General features: G+C 44.8%; 1 protein-coding gene across 2 annotated transcripts; it reads right to left on the reverse strand.

Annotated features, from left to right (window-relative positions):
• Positions 1-11,178: 11,178 nt before the first annotated feature.
• Positions 11,179-21,434, reverse strand: LOC115150811 (RNA-binding protein 38). Of its 2 annotated transcripts, none has more exons than XM_029694503.1 (4): positions 20,904-21,434; positions 17,896-18,019; positions 17,459-17,513; positions 11,179-12,796 (listed from the first exon to the last, which is right to left on the reverse strand). In XM_029694503.1, the coding sequence occupies exons 1-4, from the start codon at positions 21,114-21,116 to the stop codon at positions 12,484-12,486; spliced, it is 705 nt and encodes a 234-aa protein (XP_029550363.1). In that variant the 5' UTR covers positions 21,117-21,434; the 3' UTR covers positions 11,179-12,483. The 2 variants fall into 2 exon arrangements, with proteins under 2 accessions (XP_029550363.1, XP_029550362.1); XM_029694502.1 differs by having other exon boundaries at positions 17,881-18,019.
• Between the last annotated feature and the right edge of the window lie 822 nt (positions 21,435-22,256).

Here is a 22,256-nt window from a genome sequence, read left to right on the forward strand (position 1 = left end):
GGTTCTCATCCTATGGCCATTGCCCTCTGGGGCTAGTATTTTATTTATGTATTTGTATTTTTATTTAAATTCTTATTTACAATGATGGCCTACCAAAAGTCAAAAGGCCTCCTGCAGGGATGGGGGCCTGGGATTAAAATGTTTAAATAAATACATTATAAATATAGGGCAAAACACACATCACAACAAGAGAGACAACGCAACACTACATAAAGGGAGACCTAAGACAACATAGCAAGGCAGCAACACACGACAACACAGCATGGGAGCAACGCAACATGGTAGCAGCACAAAACATGGTACAAACATTATTGGGCACAGACAACAGCACAAAGTGCAAGAAGGTAGAGACAACAATACATCACTCAAAGCAGCCACAGCTGTCAGTAAGAGTGTCCATAATTGAGTCTTTGAATGAAGAGATTGAGATAAAACTGTCCAGTTTGAGTGTTTGTTGCAGCTCGTTCCAGTCGCTAGCTGCAGCGAACTGAAAAGAGGAGCGACCCAGGGATGTGTGTGCTTTGGGGACCTTTAACATAATGTGACTGGCAGAACGGGTGTTGTATGTGGAGGATGAGGCTGCACTAGATATCTCAGATAAGAGGAGAGGCCTAAGAGGGTTTTATAAATAAAAAAGGTTGCAAGTATTCAGCCCAGTCATTCAGGGATCTCTCACCGGGGAAATGTCAGGGCCTTATGCAGCTGGTGAAGTAGTGCAAATCTTGGATACTTTTTTTTATACCATAAGATGAGATAATACAAGCTATTTAAATTCCAGCATTGTCAGTAGGCCTACAGTAGCTACTGGTATAGGAGGCAGCCCTCATGGTAGCCTACCTGAAGACTTGGGGTCTCATTTATAAACATTGCATAACCACAAATATATGTCCCAAAACATGCATGCACCAGTTTTCACGCAAAAGTTAAAATGTATAAAAACTGAACTTGATATGAGAATGTGGTTATTTTCCCCCAAACTTTATATCATGCTTGTGCACAGTTTCTAGTGGTTGAAATATTGCATTGCAAGAAGGCAAAAGTAGTCTAGTAGTAGTCTAGTAGTAGCCTTGTGCAAATGTGGAATATACGATGACACTTTTATTCATAACAAAAAAAACAGGTAGGCCTAGCCAAATATAATAGCATTAAGGGAAATGTTAGCTGAAAGGTTTAAGGTTAGTGGAAGGGTTAGCTAACATGATTAGTGTTAGGTGAAAGGTTAGCTGAAAGGTTTAAGGTTAGTGGAAGGGTTAGCTAAAAAGTTTATGGTTAGGTGAAGGGTTAGCTGAAAGGTTTAAGGTTAGTGGAAGGGTTAAGGTTAGGTTTAAGTTTAGGAGTTATGTTAAAGGGTTAAGGTTAGGGGAAGGGTTAGCTAACATGCTAAGTAGTTGAAAAGTTGCTAATTAGCAAAAACACTAAAGGTTGTGATGAGATTCGAAATTGCAACCTCGCGGTTACTAGACCTGTTATATGCCCACCCACCCTACATTTGTCTTTGCCTTAAGTAACCATCTATCTTATGCAACCATACCAAAACATAACATATCATACTAATCATACTATACTCCCTGTTCACTCATGACTGCAACACCAGGCCCGACTCGAACACCATAATTTAGTTTGCCGACGACACAACAGTGGTAGGCCTGATCAACGACAAGACAGCATATAGGGAAGTCAGAGACCTGGCCGCGTGGTGCCAGGACAACAACCTCTCCCTCAACGTGATCAAGACAAAGGAGATGATTGTGGACTACAGGAAAAGGAGGACCGAGCACACCCCCATTCTCATCGACGGGGCTGTAGTGGAGCAGATTGAGAGCTTCAAGTTCCTTGGTGTCCAAATCACCAACAAACTAACATGGTCCAAGCACACCAAGACAGTCGTCAAGAGGGCACGACAAAACCTATTCCCCCTCAGGAGACTGAAAAGATTTGTCATGGGTCCTCAGATCCTCAAAAGTTTCTACAGCTGCACCATCGAGAGCATCCTGACTGGTTGCATCACTGCCTGGTATGGCAACTGCGACATTTGAGTGTCTCGGAATTACATTTACTATGTTACATCTGTCTATGAGACCAGGCTGGTAAAGCTTGTAAAGCTGCAACCTGTGTCCTCTAAGCAAATTCATAATGCTAATGACAATCATTTAAACTTTAAAAACAGATGGAGCTACTGAAACCTATTCAACGAGTGTGTGCAAGTGAATGAGATAAAATGTAATGAGATGCTGAATAGTTGTTGGTTGGTTGTATTGTGCCGTGTGCTTTTGTTCCGTTCTGTACTCATAAACTGAAGGACAGGAGGGCTTTATGTTGATTCAGAGCTCATACACCCTCAATGATGCTCATCCACTATTTGCAAGAACACTTATTGCATTGGCTTTAAATGCCAGTAGGACTCAGGTGGTTCTACCCTGTCATGAATCTTCAAGGCCATAACTTCACCCTGCCTCACACCAGAGCTCTACTCAGTCACAGATTACCTCCTCCTTCTCAATGTGTTTGTGAAATTGAGCTCAGTAGTGAGTGTATTCGCTCCTCTCTGTTATGGCCAGTAAACCTTTATGGGTGTTTGAAGAGGATGGCACTCCATTTGGAGGGTCTGGTAAACACTACTCTAACTCAGATCAGCTCCGCTGGCACAAGGTTTAAATGGCAAGGAAGGGAAGGAGGCAAACAGTGTGCACCGTGTGTGAGGGTTGTGGTGGTATTGAAGAGAGGATGAATATGTTGTGCTTGTGTGTGTCAACGTGTGTGTACGTGCCTGCGTGTGTCTCTACAGAGAGAGGGGCTCTCTGTCCATTGGACCTTTGTCTTTCAGTCTGTGCAAGCCATCTCTTTCTCTCGGTCTCTCCTCCTACTCCACCTCCATCCCTACGTTCCAGTGTTTGAGGCAAACAGAGAGAGGGAGTGGGGTGAAGGCAGGGAGACACAGCGGTTCAGACAGCTGCTGTGGTCCTTCCAGTGTGAGGAGCCTCTGTCCAGATAGGCCACGCCTCGGCTCCTCTGCCTCACAGAGCTCCATTGTCCCCACCATGACTGCCTCTACTATTGTGATGTCACAGTTTGTCATTCTCAGAGCTGTGCGGCTGCTGCTAGGGTAAACTGACATTCAAATTTTATTCGGGAGAGAATAATCACTAATACACATGTTGATATGACACGCGCACACACTTGTTTTACTGTCTTTCTCTCTAACCAAGAGGAAGAGATCCAGCTTCCCATATTAACCAGTAGTCTCTGGTACAGGCTCTTCTCATGTGGATGTAACTGTGACTCATATGTCATGACAGATGTAAACATACTGTCTGTAACCCTCACCCTTTGACCCGCTCTTTATCATCCCTCATTTCAATCTATTTGCATCTCATTTGCATGGCAGTTGGAGCTCCCTGTGTAGCGCCGATGAGGCTGACAGCACATGCAAACCAAACTTTTTCTTTCCCATCCAGCTCAGATGACTATTAGAACCCAGCGGTGTTAAAGAAGTATGAGGGGGTCTCCCCCACTTCCCCCTCGTTTCCCTTCATGGACTGGTAGCACTACAGGCTATTCACTCTCAGAGGATCAGCAGAGGAAACAACGGTTGACATGTGAACAGGACAACACCCTCCTGTTTACTTTGTAGGCTGTTTTTGGTGCTTATATCAACAGGAACTAAATCTGGTTATTGGACTGTCGGATATGCAGTAGATATGGATAGAATCAACAGTGGCTAGACCAACAACATCATATTATATTCGATTTTGCTCCACTATACATTCTATTGGGTTTTTACATCATGTCATACTTCATGGTGACACATCTAATGTTTGACAAACCTTGAAACTACATGGAGGTTGCTCAGGCAACCGATACAAGAGATAGAATCGCTATGATGCAGCGATAACGACCAGACGCTGAATTATCAGTTAGTTCATATTTACTTTCTGTATCTTTTCATTGTTGTTTTTCCTGAGTCTCACCCACTGCTAAACTCTCCTAGTTCACTATGTGTCCTTGTCAGCACATGATCATAATTCAATCCCTCCCCCTTGTGCTCTGGACCTATGAGAGAGCCCCCTGAGCTGACAGGGTGTCCCTCATTGGTAGTCTACTGTTTCCACCACAGAGCAGCAGTTTGTAAGAATCACTAAGGGATTACATGGGAGATAAGAGAAATAGGTATCCTGCGGGCGCCACATTAGAGCGCTGTTTGTCTTTCACTGTAATTGGACAGCAGTGGTCAAAGCTTTTGAGTGGCGACGGAGATAAGGCCTGATACAAGAGGTATGTGGAGAGCAAGTTAAAGTTTAATGGCATCAAAATGCACTGAGTAGCAGGCTAGGAAAGTAGTACACAGAGATGTGTGCGCACAAAAACAAACCACAAACACATTTTAGCATATAATTGAAACAATTATAGTCACCCCAGGGTGCCTAAACAATCCAAGAGGTGGAACAGAGCAGAGACGCCTGTCAAGGGGGCAGTAGAAGGACCCATTAGGGGCTGATAATACGTGCCCTGTATTGACTTCCTCCATCCCACCAGGCCACTGGCACACACAGAACACTGATGGGGATTTAGATGACTGGAGGGCGCTCAATATGTGAGGCACAGCGACACCCACAGTGACTCTTTCTCTCTCCTCCTCCTCTTTCTCTCTTTCTCCTCCTCTTTCTCTCTCACACTGTCTTTCTGCTCTGTTATTATCCAAATCATTATTATTCTCCCTCTCCCTTCTGTTCTTAGGGAGAGAAAGGCCTGCATGCCCGCCCACATGGCTTTGGTGAGATTCCTGACAGAAGCAGAGGGGAAAAAAATAGACAAGAGGCCCAATAAAGTCTGTCTAAATATAGACTACAGGCCTTTTTTCCCCTCTGTCCTTATAAAGAGCTGTGGTGAATCCATGTGGAGTATCCTCCTCACTCCTGAGAGAGCAGAGCTGTGTGCTCCCCCTCGGACTGGGAACACTGCCACACTGCCTCTGTACTGTTTAAAAAAAAAACATTTCTTAAAAAAAAAAACATCTTAACTTACTTTTCATCTTTACACGAGAGAGGGGAAATAACATTAAGCAGAACATACTAAAATAGGAGAGGTTCAAGGGAGGAAATCAGGGAGAGAGGGAGTGTGAGGAGTTAGGCTTCACAGAGGAAGATACTGTGGCAGATTAGGAGTTGGCCTTCAGATGAACTGCTGTCAATGAATACTGCCCAAGTATCTTTTATTCTATAGTCCTATTCAATACAATTCCTTCCTGATCTAATTTCTATGACCAAAATATCTTTGACAACCTTTGTCCTTATCGGTTCCTTTCTCCTTCCTTTAGTTGAGTTCACTTTATCTTTCCCCTAGTAGATTCTCTTGAGATTTAATCTAAATTTAAGGAGAAATCTCTGTTAAAGCACACAGAGTTCTAGAGATTGTTGCACAAGACAGGCAGGGGCGGACTGGGACCAGAAATCGGCCCTGGGATTCCTAACACACCTGACTATGTTTTCCCTTGAGTCCCCCATACCGGCCCATCTTTTTCCTCGAGGCCCCCACACTGGCAAAATGTTTTCCTTAAAGCTCCTATTATTAGCCAGATAATAATAATTTAGCACAAAAGAAAAACCAAGTTACACAGGCCCACCTGGCATTTGCCAAAAATGCAAGATGGCCGGTCTGCTCATGAAGGCAGGTGAGAAAGACTTGAATCTAGTCTTTGTCTATGACCCCCCCTCCCATCTTCAGACTGTTCCTGTCTGTCTCTGTCCCTTTTTATCAGTAATTGACTGCCCTGTTTTCCTCAGCCAGCTGTAGCATGGTGCTGCTGTCAGCATCCAGCTGCTCTGTCGCACCAGACAGTGTTATCGCAATCAACATTAACAACACAAGTGCTCCCTCACTTATCAGCAGATTGAAAGAAACACATACATAGTCAAAAACAGATATTCATGCATGCATTTACACACACACACACAGACAAAGACACAATATCACGAATGGATACCAACTCACAAAATACAACTCTTCATTTAGCTTCCAAGGGTGTTCGATAACAAAATCTATACAGCTGTCTCCATATGAGAACAATGAACCAAGAGGGCCTCGGTTCAGAAGCCGCTGACAGACAGAGGGAGAGAGTTACTGTGTTTTTAACATCCCCCTTACACCTGTTGCCTGCTCTCTCCTGTTGTATGTGGCCACACACAAAGGCCCTCATGAGAACACATACTGTGAAGTCTCACACACGTCCTGTGACTGTAAAGCCTCACACAGGTCCGCACACGCAAACATGCACACATGTGCGACACATGCTCGCACACACACGGGCACACACACACACCTCATGTAAGCATTGTGCTGGCCGTCTGAACTGTGATCAGTTCGAATGCTTCAAAGAAAGGCAGGCTCCGGGAGGCTGAATAACATCCACGCAGAGCAGATAACACAGACTCATCGTTATATAATCAGCCGTTCCATTCCCTTCCACAGCAGAGCCAGTCAGAGTCAATGTGTGTGAGACAGAGCTAGTATTTCTCAGTGTATAGGTCTTTTTTGGTTTTGTTTGTGGATGTGTTGGGCTGTGTGCCTGTACCAGTACATGTATGCTAGTGAGTGTGCAGAATGTGTGGGCACACATGTCCCCTGTTTGCTGCTGTGAATGACACACTGAATGAGGAAGCTCAACTTTCAGAACACATCAGGCTTTCAGGCCTCTCTGTCTCTGTAGGTTCTGCCATTTAGCCTCTCCTCCCCTCTCCTGTCAGTAGCTCTCTTGGGCACTGCTGGGGGTTGGGCAGGGGCCAAGCCCTGGGTGTATGCATGCTGACCAGAGATAAGGAAATCTGGCATAGAATCAAGGAAACCCCACTGCGGAGAGCACACGCGAGTACCCTCTCACATTGGGGGTATGGTATGGTTTGGTCCTCAGCAGTAGAGTAATGGTTGGGGAATGGGGGTTAGGAGGGAGCAGAGGCATTTGTTCCAGTTTGTTAAAAGCTAAAATAACACCTTGAGTGGATCCCTTCCCCCCTCACTCTCTCCTCTCACCCCTGCTCACCCTAACCCTTCCTCCCTCACCCTCCTTAAGGCGTCCGCATGCTTCCCATCCGAAACAGTTCGGAATAGTGTGTGCATATATACAGAAGTTTTATGGGCAAGGGGTTTTTCGGCTGTTCGTGCACACAAAACATTTTCTCGAGGTAAGCCGAAGTCGGTAGCCGAAGTCTATGCCTCTTTGTCTGAGACTTGTCAACAGAGAGACTAGTTTTCCAGCTAATTTTTTCAGTTGAGAAATACTGCACCAAACATCTTAGTTAGATGTAAAAATTGCAACTATGATCTTGTCGGCAAAAACGTTAAAATTAATGACAGATTTCTTGAGTTATCTTAATTAATTCTGACTATTTTGAGGAAATGAGATGGACAAACTTTTTTCTAGTTTTCAAGCGAATATCTTTTAAGTTGGTATACAAGCACACTCGTTCAGCCAAACCGAACCATGCTGATGCCTTTTCTTAAACCTATCACCCCTCCTCATAACCCCTCCTCATAACACACACACACACACACACACACACACACACACACATTTTAATATCCTTGTGGGGACCAAAAATTGATTTCCATTCACAATCCTATTTTCCTTAAACTTAACCTTAACCACATACCCTAATCCAAAACCTAAACCTAACTCTAATCCTACACCTAACCCCTAAGCCTAAAATAGCATTTTTTCTTGTGCGGATCGGCGACATGTCTTGTTTTACTATCCTTGTGAGAACTTATTTTCTCCACAAGGATAGTAAAAACCAAAAACACACGCACAAACACACACCTCACCCTTCTCTTCTCACCACTCCTCACGCTAACCTTTCCCCTCGCCCCTGTATGTGATCTCACCCAGAGGAATGTGTTAGCCATGCTACATTAGCCACTCACTCATACTGCATGATGACACACAGCCCTTGTGACTGCACAGAGAAACCCCCTTTTTTCCAGCTGTATGTACAGCAAGGCCCATGTCCTGTATGTGAGCAGATTGGGCACAATCACACATCGCTGGGGAAAGTGTGTGTGGTGCACAGTCCATCCTACTGAGGAGTGTGTTTGTGTGCATTGCTGAAGAGTGTGTGTGTGACAGTGTGTATGTGCATCGTATAGGGCGTGTGAATTGTACATATAGTCTGGTGTGAACAGATTAGTGGACAGGGGGAAGGATATGGAGATAAGAGGGTTTTGTCTTCCTCGCCTGGCCTGGTCTGTATGTCTGTCTCTTGGAGACTCTGAGCCAATGATTACACACTGCTTCTACCCTGCCCTGCCCAGGCTTAAATTCAGTGAGACAAACTCAGATCAAATTACAGGCTTGAAGACATGGGGGATCTGAAGGGAGAGAGAGAGAACAAAACACAAACACTCCACCACAAGGGTGATGAGAGCACATATACACTCACTCAACCACCCACCCACCCACACACATTTAATTTCACTCCCTCACACTTCCTGTAAATTCATACATACTCACACTCCCAGAGCAAAACCTGTGCAATCAACATTCTGTTATTAACACCAAAAGACTGAATATGTCCAAGTGCATCATTGCTCTAGAATAAAAGACGCATGACCTTGCAAACACCTTGCAAGCGCGCACACACATAATCACACGCATACCAATTAACCAACCTCCACTTCCATTTAGCCTTTAATGCACATGACTGACAGTAACAGCCTGCTATAGATAGTCTGAGTAGTGGATGTCTTCATTATCATCACCCACCCACGCCTTTTAATGGCTGAGTGTGATTCCATTAGACTAGCTGATAGGGAGCAAGCCTGTTTATTGGAACGCACAATAACCCATCCCATTCAACACTCTGCGGCCCCCTGTCCATAGCAACACTATCCTCTACTCCCTACCTCCTGGTTTTTCTACATCCCATTCCTTTCTATGTCCATAAGAGTAGGCTGCTCACAGGGACATCAAACCTGCTTTCACAATCTCCCCTTGCCTCTACAGACCCCCCTCCCCCATCCCTCGTTCCCAATACCCTACCACTCATCAGCCCTCTGCCCCCTCTGTCGATGTTCCACATACCTATCCCCAACACTCTACCCCACTCCAGACCTGTCCTTATAATCTCTCTGGGTTGGCGCAGGAAGATGACACGGGTCAGGGCTGGGCACTTAGAGGGGGGGGGGTGAATATAGAGCTGACTCTATCTGAAATGGCTGCTGATATTACCCAGGCCCCAGGGGGCCACTTCAGACTGTTACACAGGACCACTGATATAGCCGAGTTGAGAGATGGTCAGAGTAGCTGAATATAGGGGGAGGTGTGTTTACAGAGGAAACAGAATACAGACTTTGAGTAGATGGGTTAGTTCAGTATTGCAACAGTACACAACATTCCGGTTATAGTACGCAATAGGATATACCAGAACATTCACATTTTGCTGTTTTGCAAAGGGGTTTCAATCTATGTGGCTTTTTGAATACCACTACATAAGGTGACTATGACAGGCATTACCTCATACCATTTTCCATGAAAAGAAATTATTAAATAGTAGTTGTCGATTAATATTGAAAAATATTATACAAATATTTTATAATTATAAAAACGAGTAATTGCAAGAGGCATCACAAAGAGTTATAAAATGTGTCTGAGGGATGGAGTGGAAATCCACCTCAAAGTGAAAGATCAACACATAGTGAAACCAAGAAGGGTGGAAGTTGGGGGGTAACTGAGTAGAAAGTCATTTCATTCTGCGTGTAGCTGGGGGCTGATAAGACAGGACCGGGTTATATGAGTTCTGAGGAATCCATTGACATCAGAGGGGAACATGACTCAGAGTAGAGCATGTGTGCAGTTCGATTTGAGTGAACTGCACTGTAGAATGTACGTGTGATGCCTTATGGTGACTCTGCAAAACATGCTCCAGTGGGCCTGTGTATGAACTCGTTCATCTTCCTGACACTCTGCTCTGTTTCTCCCCGCTCATGATTCAGTGAGAGACAGTGGGAAGGTGAGAGGGGTTAGAGTGACAGGGAGAGAGTGAGATAAGAACAACGGAGCGTGAGGAGGAGAAACAGAGGCAGTAGGAAAGCGAGACGGAGAGTGAGAAAAGAAAGTGAGATTAAAAACAGAGAGCATGCAGGGAAAAGGGCTACAAGGAGAAACTGTGAGGGAAGCCAGACGATTGGGAGGAGCTTTGGGGAGAGTAGGGAAAACAATGAGGCCACCGTACATTCACAGAACTTTAACTTAGCACTCTCCTACTTAAACACAGTGACGTCACATAGACCAGAGGACACCTAGTCTGTCACCACACACTGGCCATAAACACCTATGACATGATTCAACAATGTAACTGTAACCCGAGACATCTGTTCCATTACTGCACATTGCTTATTTAAACATGCTGCATGGTTCCCTGAAAATGTCCAGCATACTGCAACAAAGCCATCTGGTATCCCTCTGCGCTCTTTAAATATACACATGGTCCTTCTTCCTCCACTAAACCTTTGTACGGAGTCCTGTCAGTCAGTGAGGCCTCACAACCTTGTACTTGACATGTTCCAAAGTGTTTTACATGACTCCGTCAGCATCTCTGATGTGTGGTCTGGTAAAATAAAACATCTCAAATTGTTAAACATACAGGACTTAAGCGCAGATGGAGGGAACCAACCAGGTAAACCTTTTATATTTGACAGCTGACAACTCACATGGTTACAATGCATTAAAATAAGCACGGTAACCAGGGTGACTGCTGTTAACCACATACTGTACTAACAAACTCCTCCCCTTCTGGCTCTACAGTTCCAAGTGTGTCATGTCCTCAGCAACACCCCATGGCCCTGGCAGGTGGTAGTGTTGTGAGCTGATAAAGTACGGCCTCCTGCGCCCAGAGTCCTGACCCCCATCACAAAGCAGACAGAACACACAGCACTGTGATAACGACTGTCACACACACTAGCAACTGAACCCTCTCACAAAAACAGGAGCTAGTTCATAGCTCTAGTCAACCTTAGAAATGACTAATGGAGTCCATTCTCCAGATTGTGTTAAAAAAAAAAAAATACACATTCCTTCGTACATCCAAGGCATCAATATGATATGAGTTTGTGAAATGTCATCTGCTCTTCATAGAGTTGTGGTATCAAGTTAAGATGTTTAAAACATTTAATCAAGAAACAAGTCAAGACCCATTTAAATACAAATTCTTTATTTTTCCAAGATTTTTTTGGTTGGGCTTCTTTGAATGGAGTGGAAATGACATTTTGCTGAAACAGTCTACAGAGTGTCTGATCTCAGCCAGCAGCAGTGAAACTGGGGCTACAAAAGAGCATCTAGCGTTGTGCATACAGGCAAATCCATTGGTTCTGAGGGAACATGGGAAATACAAATATGGCCATCATCAAATGAATAAGACAAATTGTGGATCTGCACATACACTTACCAAGTTGTAGGACTTCAGTGCAACAAGACCAAGTTACAAAAAAAAGCTACAGAATTTCCTATAAATACCTCAAAACATAAATATTGTAAATGAACTTGATAATGAAACACTTACAAATACTGTACATGTCCTTTCTGAGAGATCAACATTTGACAATCCTAGATTAACAGTTGACAAAATATGCAGGCACTGGTTACATCAGCTGCCTTACATAAAAAACCCAAATGCTCTTTGACCCCTCCTCCCACTTCCTGCATATGATTATCTACAACAATCAAGACAAAGGGAGTCAATAGACTACAAGTGTCTGGTATAAATATGAAGAGTCAGGCCATGTGAAAACTACCCTGTGGCTCTGTGAGTGAAGGAAGGGGTTAAAGGAGGAGTGTTGTAAAAACAGGAGTTTTATTAAGGCATCTTTCATTAAAATCTAGTCCTGATGTCTAACGATTGATCGACTCTAATAAGGGGATCCCAGGATCTCTTCCTTCTCCATTTAGTGATGACCTCTGAAAGGCACAGAGTCATGCCCCCCATGGTGTTGGAGCAATAACACTGGGGGTATGAGAGGGCAGAATCCTCGTCTGCTCTGGTGCGGATGGAAACAGTTGGCGTCATGCCTCCCACCTCTGTTCCAATTCCCAGTGTACCCAAGCAGCAGTGCTGTCGCCAACCCCATGCCCTGGTAAAGAGGGGGGAGGGGGAAAATGTCCAAGTCAGCCCACCACCCCCCTCAGCTCTCTCCAAAACACAGGTATGTACCATGGACATTGAAGGTTTTCATTGATTGAAACAAAATAACAATTACATTGATAAAGGATACTAGTATTAATACAATAAAGACTAATAATAAAAATGAAGTGTCCGTTTCTGGAAGCCCTCTGAAGCAACCATGTGTTTTATTCTACCCCCCCCCCCCCCCTCAGGGGAGGGCTCATCCTATATAGTGCAATAGTCCCGCTTTCTCCAGCCCTTCCCTGAAAGCCCTGGCAGGGGCAGCACAGGGTGACTCCCCAGGCGGCCTACAGGACTCCCTGCATCCTGCCTCTCCTCACTGCATGCGGTCTGGCTGAACATGCTGCTGGGGGGCATACTGCAGGAAGGTGGGGGCTGGGCCTGCCCCTGTGGGGAGAGTCTGGTGGACAGAGGCAGGGGCCTGGGAGGGGGCGGCTGCAGGGCTGGGGGTGTAGCCGTAGCCCAGGAACCCTGGGGAGGCAGCGTAGGGGTACTGCTCAAAGGCTGCCTGGGCGTACTGGGCATAGGCAGCACTGTAGTCCAGGTAGGGGGCGGAGGAGGACACCTGAGAGGGGAGAACCAGGCTGGGCTGGATGAAGGCTTGAGGATACACATACTGCTGGGCCAACCTGGAGAACACAGACAACAGGACACTAGTTACACACTTTAATATACAATGAAGGACAGGAGCAAAGAAAGCTTAGGCCTGGATGCTGTCATTTACATTCTACAGCAGGTCTTCAATACATTACAGTTGTGCTGTATGTGCTGAGCCCAGTATATCCAGTGGTGGGGAAACTAACCAGATGCCACACCACCCACTACTAACGTGCAAAGAGAGCGAGGTAATGAGAAGAGATCTCAACATCCCTCGTCACTTTTAAAAAAACCTACAAAACCTGTTAGGTAAGCCCCCTGAGAGAGAAAGGGTGTGGTGGTGGGGAGAAGAGAGACAGCCGTTACTGGCAGGTTTTCAAGCCCAGACACCAGCTCGTGTTTTAACAGCTGCTGCTCTTCACTCACTGAGCACACTCCAACCAATGTCTGCGCACACATGCGCTCGCTCACAAAGGGGAAGTTTGATGGAGTTGTGGTTCCTGTTTTTGTGTGAAAGCTACATTGGGCATCAATGGTTGAAAGGTGGGGAGTACTTATCAAGGCAGACCAGTTGGGTCTCATGTGCTCAAAGCTCTCCCTCCCTGAATGATGATTAGTGCTCTGGAGTCTGAAGACAGCTCATTCTCCTCCAGTCTCAGTCTAGCAGCACATCATGGGGAGACAGACGGAGTTGGGGCGATATTTTTAACCAGGCCTCAAAGTGCCTCTAGGGTCTGTTCTTCTGGGGTTGAGCCCCCCCCCCGATACTGCAGCTCGAGGGAAACAGAGGAACTCGCTCACTGCAAAAGCACACAAGCAAAAAGCAGAGCTCAGAGGAGAGTAAAATGGGGAACGTTCTTCACACAGAGTGTCTAGTAGGAGACTGCAGTACAGTCGGAGTGAAAGAAGGTCAAGACAAGATAGTACAGTCACAGCACACAACACTTCTCAGCTGAGTTTCAATACACCAACGGCTTCCTTTCCTTGCCTCTTAACTTCATGGCCACTGGATGGGTTACCACCATGTTGTGTTCACCCGTGTCCTTTCAGGTCAGTGGTCATGAGAGAAGACGTGGGAATGAAGCGATGGAAGACAGCCATCAACTCAAACACAGCAAAGGGAAAGCGTGCAGGAGTGACATACTCACAACATCCAATTGCACCCTGCCTTACACACTCACCCAGCCACACCCCCACACTGGAACTTTAAACAGAAACCAAAGCCACCACTGCAAACCATGCCATAATAGGGAATAGGCACTCTAATCAGCATAACCTTTTCATGTCATATCACACACACACACACACACACAGGGAAAAATAAAGGCACTCCAATCCATCACAACACACTGCACTCTCAAGCCATCGTTGGCACCTTAGAGAGGGGCGGGAACAGTCACAACTGCCTGCTACCCTCCTCCTGGGAGCCTCCAAACAAGGCCGAACGAAGCCTGTACCTCGGGTATCTTCACTCCACCCCTCCGGCACACTGTTCAGCTGGGAGCACAGAGCAACCATGAGGGGGTTGGGGAGGATAGTGGAGGTTAACAACATGTATTCATTATCTGGATCCTCATTGATAACATTGGGATTGTTCCATCCTTCAGGGTGATGAGTGAAGCTAGTGGCTAAGCTTTTTTGCAACGTCTGAAGACATTATGCTGATATGGTACAGAAGTCTAGACCCGTGTTGCCTGGGTTCACACACATAGCAAGTCTTTCTCTGTGTAGGTAGGCATTTAATAGCCAGGACAAGAGGTCTGCTGAGTGGTATAGACCAACAATAATTCACGAAAATGAAAACATGAACGCTATAGACAGAGATAATATGAACCAACCAGGAGCCCATGGCAGAGGGAGCAGAGCATGCTGATAGACACTGTTCTTCCCTCTAACGGTACTGAACGGTCAGCTACACAAAGACCCATTCAGACACCCACACAGACAGGCACAGACGGAGGACTATACATGAAGCCTGTCGGGCATACGCACATTCACACACAGAGATGAGCCTCTCCTTTCTGTGGCCACAGACCTCTGGTTAGATCAAGATGACCTTTCTGATGTACATTAGTAGGAAGTACAACAAAATAATGGTCAATGCTTCAATCATTTTGCTAGAAAAGTTAATAGAAATTACTATAGTGAGAGGATGAGACGTGAATGCAAAGAGAAACAAAGTGAGAGAAGAGGCAGAAAAGGAGAAGATGAAACAGGGAAGCTGAGGAGAGCAGAGCTCCCTGGGCCATCTGACATCACAGGGCCTGTGGGGTTCTGGGGGATGGAGGGATCTGAGGTCAGCTGGTTTTGTGACAGGGAGGTGGGGCTGGCAGGGCAAAGGGACTGCCGCACCAAGCAGATGGACTTCCTGACCTAGCCCTCATGTTTTCGTCATGGTGAACAAATCGAAGGGCTTCATCAATTCATGGAAGTGGGCATAAGCTACTTGGCCTGCGTGCAAATGTAGGCCTATAAAACGTGCCCATTTGGGGATCTGATATTATTTCTGACCACTCACCACCACTAATGAGCTGTGGAGCTTCTCAAAGTAATTTTCTCTTCACAACAAACAGCAAGTCTGTTTTTACATCCATTGAGAATGACAATAGTTCCTCAATGTAGCCCATTTGAAAAATCTTTCCAGCTCTCTCCCTTTCGATAACCACTCGGCGTGAAAGGGAAAACAATGCCATGCTCTGATCCGCTGGAAACATCATAAAATAGGTATAACTGATTACTGCGTCTGCCCAGAGCTCACTTTCACAGGAAAATGAGGGTCCAGAGTGTTTTATGCAATGCTGCAAGTTCCTTAGATCAAGCTTTGGTCTGGACCAAGTTGATACAACGTTTCAAGTTCCTAGCAGACAGTCTATGTGATTTATTTGTATCAACCAGCAGGCTACAATGTTTTTATTTGTTGGCTTTACGTAGGCCATTTTAGTTTTTACATAGATTTGTATAATTTTAACTTCGATATCATTTTTATTAATCACACAATAGCAACTTAATTATATGAGAAATGAAACTGTTCCTCAAAAATGTGCATTTGAAAAATCATAACTGGCACGCAGATCGGTAGAAATATTAAGATAAATTGCCATTCCGAATGGAAAAAAAGGTTGCCAACCCCTAGTGTAGCCTATTACCAGCAACTTCGGGAGCGTAATGGCAGAATCTGCTAAGGCCAGCAGAAGCGGGAGAAGGTTGGGAACAGCTTTTTTCTTCTAGTTAGGCCATCTTGATCCCTGGCTCCCTCGAGTCACTTGTGTGTCGTAATTATTTTAAATCACACTATGCTTAAAGCATCAGACAAGCTCAGTAACCTACATATACAGTATTCGATGTTATTAAAACACATAGGGTGTCTATATGGAAAAATTTCAGCCAGTCGATTGGTCAAAAGAATAGACTACTCTTGGTCGACCAAGATCGTTTCACTTTTTTGGGTCGGGGACAGCCCTAATGCATGCACAGGCTATTTTTATAACAAATAAACTTAAGGCCACATGCAAATTCTGGCCTGGAAGTAGAACAAAATTATACAGAAAAGCAATCTTAAATATTTAATGCGAAAAAACCTTGTGGGTAACACCTGTAGGAGGTGTGGCGCCTGGTGAAAGTACAGCATCATTAAGCACAATGCCTCTTCAGAGACAGAGCTGTCGCAACCCCCCAACTTAAACCCCTTACCTAATCTTCTCCCCTTATTCCCACCCCCAGTCTCACAGGGGTGTCAATTTTCAGTGTCTCAGTCTAATCATCCTCCTGACACCCAGCAGAAAACAGTGTTAGGGCTTTGTCTTTCTCGTCTTGTTTCTTCTCCGTCTGGGAGGGGAGGACAAGAGGGAAAAATACTATAGGGGAAAATGAAGGGGGAGTGGAAGAGGAGTTCTATGCTACAGTCCAGTCTAGTCCACACACACATGCTCAATCCCTCCCAACCATACCACTTCATAACATGCGGTTTAAGGGTCTGGTGCGGGAGAAAGAACACTTGTGTGCTCTCCATCTTAGAGCAGCCTGTGTCTGTCACCGGCCCATAGAGAGATCTCCAAACTCAAGAGACAGGTGCCCTCTCTCCCTCTGGGGCTGCAGTCAGTCACGGGGGATTAGGTAGTGTAAAAAGCTCCAATAAGAGCCAACACCTGTCAGACACATGACCACGTTTCAGACCCTGGGGGGCTCCGCCCAGCCCGTTATGGACATGGGGGGGAATTCTAAGCACCCAAAGTCCATTGCCACGATCTTATAACATGTAAGGGCTTAGACCTCTGGCTTCAAAGCTTGGACTTTGGAGGAGGGGGAGTGACACTGCAACAGCAGGGGGCGAGTGGTGTCAATCCCATGTCCCATGTCAGTGGCATGGCCATTAAATGCCCAGAGGAACACTTGTCCTGGACACCAGTCACAGACTGTCCTCCCTCCAGGCTGTTTCTACAACAGACAAACACTCTGCCCTGGAGCCTTGCTCAGTGAGAGAGCCCACTCAACCAGATAGATACTGGAGGGTCTAAAAGAGGGGATGAACGTCACATGTCCCCATGGAATGTACCATGCTACGACCATTTGAAAAAAAAAAATTAGCAATTGGCAAAAGTCTAAAACTCACATACATTACGCACATATGGGTTTAATCTGTCCTAATGTGTCATTCAGAAAATACTGTGGTATACTGCCCACTCCCACTCACTTACCCATACTGCCTCTGGATGAGCGCTGGGTGAATAGGTTGCACTCCGATGGATATGCCTGGAAGACAGGAAACTTCCCTTCAGATACATTTGCATTTACAGAAGAGGGCCAGAGAACAACGCAGAGTAGAGGCAGAGCCGGAGCAAAATTCACTAAACTCTGGGGTAACTCAAGCAACCTACCAATAATAAACAAAAACATGCAGAGATGGCAAATTACATTGTGTTTTTGTTATACATTTAACCCAGTCCCCTATTATACAAGAGTAAGAGTCAATCCAGATGCAATTAAAATGGTTTGTACATTTCTGTATGATTTCTGAATTACCATTTACTAACAAATATTTGTCTAAACATTGCGATATGGTGTGTGCATACGTGATAAGTGTAGTTGTGGTGTTGGTGCGTCCGGCGGTTGTTCTCACCCCTGGTCGGCTCACCTATCTGCATATTGCGGGGCTTGGCGCCAATGTAAGCCAGGTTCACGTTGGACTTGCGCCCGTCGATGATGGGGTTGGGGTCTTTACAGGCCCTCTCTGCTGATCCCCGATCGGTCATCGTCACCTGACATGTAATCACACAGACGTTGATAATATTAGCAATACTGAAAAGACACCAGTTCCCCATTTTAGCTGGTAATACAGTCAAAAGTAGAAATCTATTCATCGCTAATTATGGCAGCGAAGCTATGAAAAGGTCAGTCAAGGATAGGGCCACCCTGATCCACCAAGCAGAACTAAAAGAAAAACAAACCCTACTGGTCTGTCATCACAGAAATCCCCCTGTCCAGCTGCCACTGTAAAAATTCCCCTTTCTGAACAGAAGAGGAAATTATAAACAAAGCACAGTGATTATCAGTTAAACACAACCCAGAAGACTTGGTCAACCACCCACCCACTTGTCAGCAGCACAGTCAAAGAAGTCAGCTGAAATATGTCTCAGTAATGATGAATAACAAGGGCTTATCCAATTAGGTAATAGAGCATAAGGAGATTGTTAGAATCCACCCCTCACTCTCCTTCCAAGGCATTAGACAGCATCACCTTCTGCCAATTCAAGATGTCTCAGATGATTACATAGAGGTGTAGCTCTATTCTAGTCTGTTGAAGTAAGCATACCTCTTTAGACTAGACGAGAGGTTGAGCCCACTCCATGACATGTGTTATGAACACACATGAGCAGCGAGGCTGTGTTGACACTGAAACTCTATTGAAGAGGGTGTACTGATCCACCTTTGGAGTGTGTTTAAAGGTACTCCTTGATCTGGAGCCATTTTTTTATCCTCCTGCTACTCAAGCAGTGAGCAACAGGATGAGCAAGTTGGCCCTGTCGGTTACTGGCATAAAGCCGGAGTGTTTTCTGCCCTCCGCTGCATGCAAGGTGGGGAACACCTATTTCCCAGCCTCGAGCACCCTCATATGCCCGAGCCAGTCAGACCTGAAACACCAGACACTTTCAGCAGCAGCCGTTAATGACAGAGCTCCACTGTTTTTTGGTCACCGCTGATGTATAAACAAAGTGCCATTTTCTTAACAGTTATAAACTGGCTGAGGCGTAAACGACACACCAGTTTTCCATTCCATCTTTGGCCTCTATTATTGCTGATGAGTCTCTCCAAGTTTCTGGTAAATATTAGCATTTATTCTGCCATTTATGTTCTTTGTAACCATGAGAAGGAAGTTGGGTTTCTTTTTGCCTGCTTCATACAGATTCTCTTTGTTAATGTTTCTGCTCACACCGGCTGATTACCAGAGGGTCATTAAGGAAACTGGCAGACAATCTGAATTGTGTCAATCTTAGGAGCTGAAGATCTGGTTTTATAAAAGGGTTAATAGAACCATCTATGGCAATCAGAAACCCACCTGTGGTGATTGGTAAAGCTGACACAGGAGGGGGAAGTGCACATAACTTCCATCTGACAGCTGCTACTACAAAGGAGGAGTGTTGTAGTCCATCTTGAAAGAGAAAATAACTCCCACTTTCTAACTCATAACCGCAGTTATGATTCTATAAACACCACTTGTAAGGCCTGAGTGCTTCAGTTGTTTACAAATGGGAGGGTCCATGTCCCCACCGCTCCAAAATCCCCATATAAAGCAAGCAAGGACAGCAGCTCTCACGTCGGTGTGTGCCCTTGCAGAGCTCATAAACGATAAGAGCTTGGTCCTTCATGGGCCAGTGCTGAGAGGTTGGTGGGAGGAAAGGCATGTGGTGTGTTCGTTTTAGGGGATAAGCAGAGGGACATTAGATATATAATCTTCTTATCAATAAACTCATGTGATCTCTCATCCTGATTACAGCAAGGCAAAAAACGATACTCTGCATTTTCGCGTTTAAGCCGTACATTTGGGCAAGGATTTATTTTGACATGCGTTTGAATGACCGCAATACAGCATTGTATTCTTCTGGGGATATCCATTTGTACTTAAAGGCCCAGTGCAGTCAAAAACGTGATTATTCTGTGTTTTGTACACTGAGGTTGGAATAATGTGAAATTGTGAAAATGATGCCCTTTTAGTGGAATGGCGAGGTGTAGCTTAATGCGATGAGTTGAGTGTTTTAAAAAAAGAAAAAAAATGACCTACGTTTAAAATGCGCCACCATTTTCTGTCTGTTAATTGTAAGTTTCAGTTTGTGACAAAACAAGCAAGTATAGTGCAGAGAATCATTGCCGCAATAAAATAACTTTACCATAAACAAAGTGTATTTTCAGCAAGTGTACAAAACAAGAATTAATGATCTTTAACTCACATTTCTATGAATTTGGTCAGGTTCCCCAAAAAGTTATTTATTGCAGCTTTAAAAATGGGAAGTGGCAATGCTGACAGCATTCCCCAAACCAACCACTCCCCATTTAACTGCTCATACAGTAAATGTTCCAGAATATAAAAATGTACTGAAAGCAGCCCTGGTCAAGTTCATTTTGAATGGCAGTGCCCCTGATGGGCAGCGTTTGCCCATTACACCATTCCACTGGTCTTCAAGTGAACTCCACCAACAACTAGTTCAGTTTCCCCTCCCCACTCAGACCACTCACAGGCAGTCCTAGCTAAATTCTTGCTTGCGAAAATGCATATGCCAAGAAGAAATTCGTATTTTTGACCATTTTAATTGAAAACAATCACCGTCAGGTCCTTAATCATTACCAACAAGTTTTGATAATGAGATAAAAACTGCTGCATTGGGCCTTTATACAGGTACTTGGCGCAGCCTCATGCATTGTTTTCCTCTAGGCAAGTAGCCTAGACAGTTCCATGGAACAATAACTTGATGGCAGAAGGAAACGTAGTGAGCATTTGCCTAATGACAACTACATAGAAAACAAATAGACCAACCATTAACATTTTATAGGCAACTCAATTTTACTGTGTTGCCGTAAAGACGCACGTGCTGCCACTGATCAAGCTGCAGGTTAAATGCATAACCGACAAGTGTCAATGTTACTTACAAAGCCATATCCTCTGGATTTCCCCGTCTGTCTGTCCGTTATCACCACCGCCTCGTCGATGTCTCCGAAGGCCTCAAAATACTTTCTCAAGGAAGCATCGTTAGTGTGGTAGGGCAAACCACCCACGAAAATTTTGGTAAAAGTAGTGTCTTTTTGAACTGCTGTAGAATGCATCACTTCCAGGCCTCCGTTCCCGAACTGATGCAAAAGCATTGACAAGCCGAGCCGGTAAGAGAGCTAGGCTAAAGACTAGTGAACAGTTAACTAAAGGTAGCCTAGTTGGTTAACCAACTATTGATATGTCCAGCATCAAAAGGCTATTAGCCGCTCGACTCGAGATGTTTTCAAATATGCAACAGGGGTCTGTTCTCGCTTGCTTCTGAAATGTACGTTTTTTTCTTCCTTGATTCAGACCTTGAACTTCTTGTTGCCAAGTTCACTGCGTTTCCGTATAGGCTACTGCTTGAAATAGTTTTACCGCTTTCTATATAGTTCCTTCAGTTGCCTCTATATTGAAAGTGTTCCAGGAGCGTTTATATACTCGCCGAACCTGATCACGCCCATTTTAGATGACTGACCTATGAGGAATGATTCTGGATGACCATTTTTTTTCTAGCGCAGTAAAGCCCGCCCCCACGCGTTCTCGCACCTGCTTTTGTCCTTTACTACACAAAGACAAGTTATAACTGTAGGTCTACAGCCCGCCTCACGCACATGTTACATTGTGTCACTCTCGTAGTAATAGAGAAACAACTCTACCTCGTCTGTTATACCTTAAATATACTTGACTTCATTTAGATTTTGTTTTGCAATTTTCTATAACCATATGCTGCACATGTGATATGCCTAATGATTGTAATGGCTCAACGATAGTGCCACAGTATGCGTCATAATACTGACACCTCCACTGTGACGCTATTTTGACCATGCCTGCTAAAACGCATTACACATGTCTTATAGTTCATCTTGTCATTCTTCTCACTGTCATAAATTCCGAATTGTCATTTCAGTTTTTAGACTTAGCCTACAAGGGGTTCTCAATATAAGTGGCACAAACACATGTGATTCCAATATACGAATTACATGGATTTCACCTTCAAGGTTAGTATATACCATAATAATGATAGCCTATAAGCCAAATTGTACACCTCAGTAGCAATAGGTTACAGACGGCCGCGTTTTCCGGTCAACCCATTCATATAACGAGGATGATACATAGCATTATAATAGACCCGCCAAAGACGAGCGCCCTTTTGGCAATTATCAACAAGGTATTTTTGCCAGCGCCCATCATAAAACCAATGCTTGGCTCACATTGATTACAAGAGTGATAACAGCGTGCAAATACCGCAT

The sequence above is a fragment of the Salmo trutta genome, chromosome 16, assembly GCF_901001165.1.
Source record: "Salmo trutta chromosome 16, fSalTru1.1, whole genome shotgun sequence".
NCBI classification, from domain to species: domain Eukaryota; kingdom Metazoa; phylum Chordata; class Actinopteri; order Salmoniformes; family Salmonidae; genus Salmo; species Salmo trutta.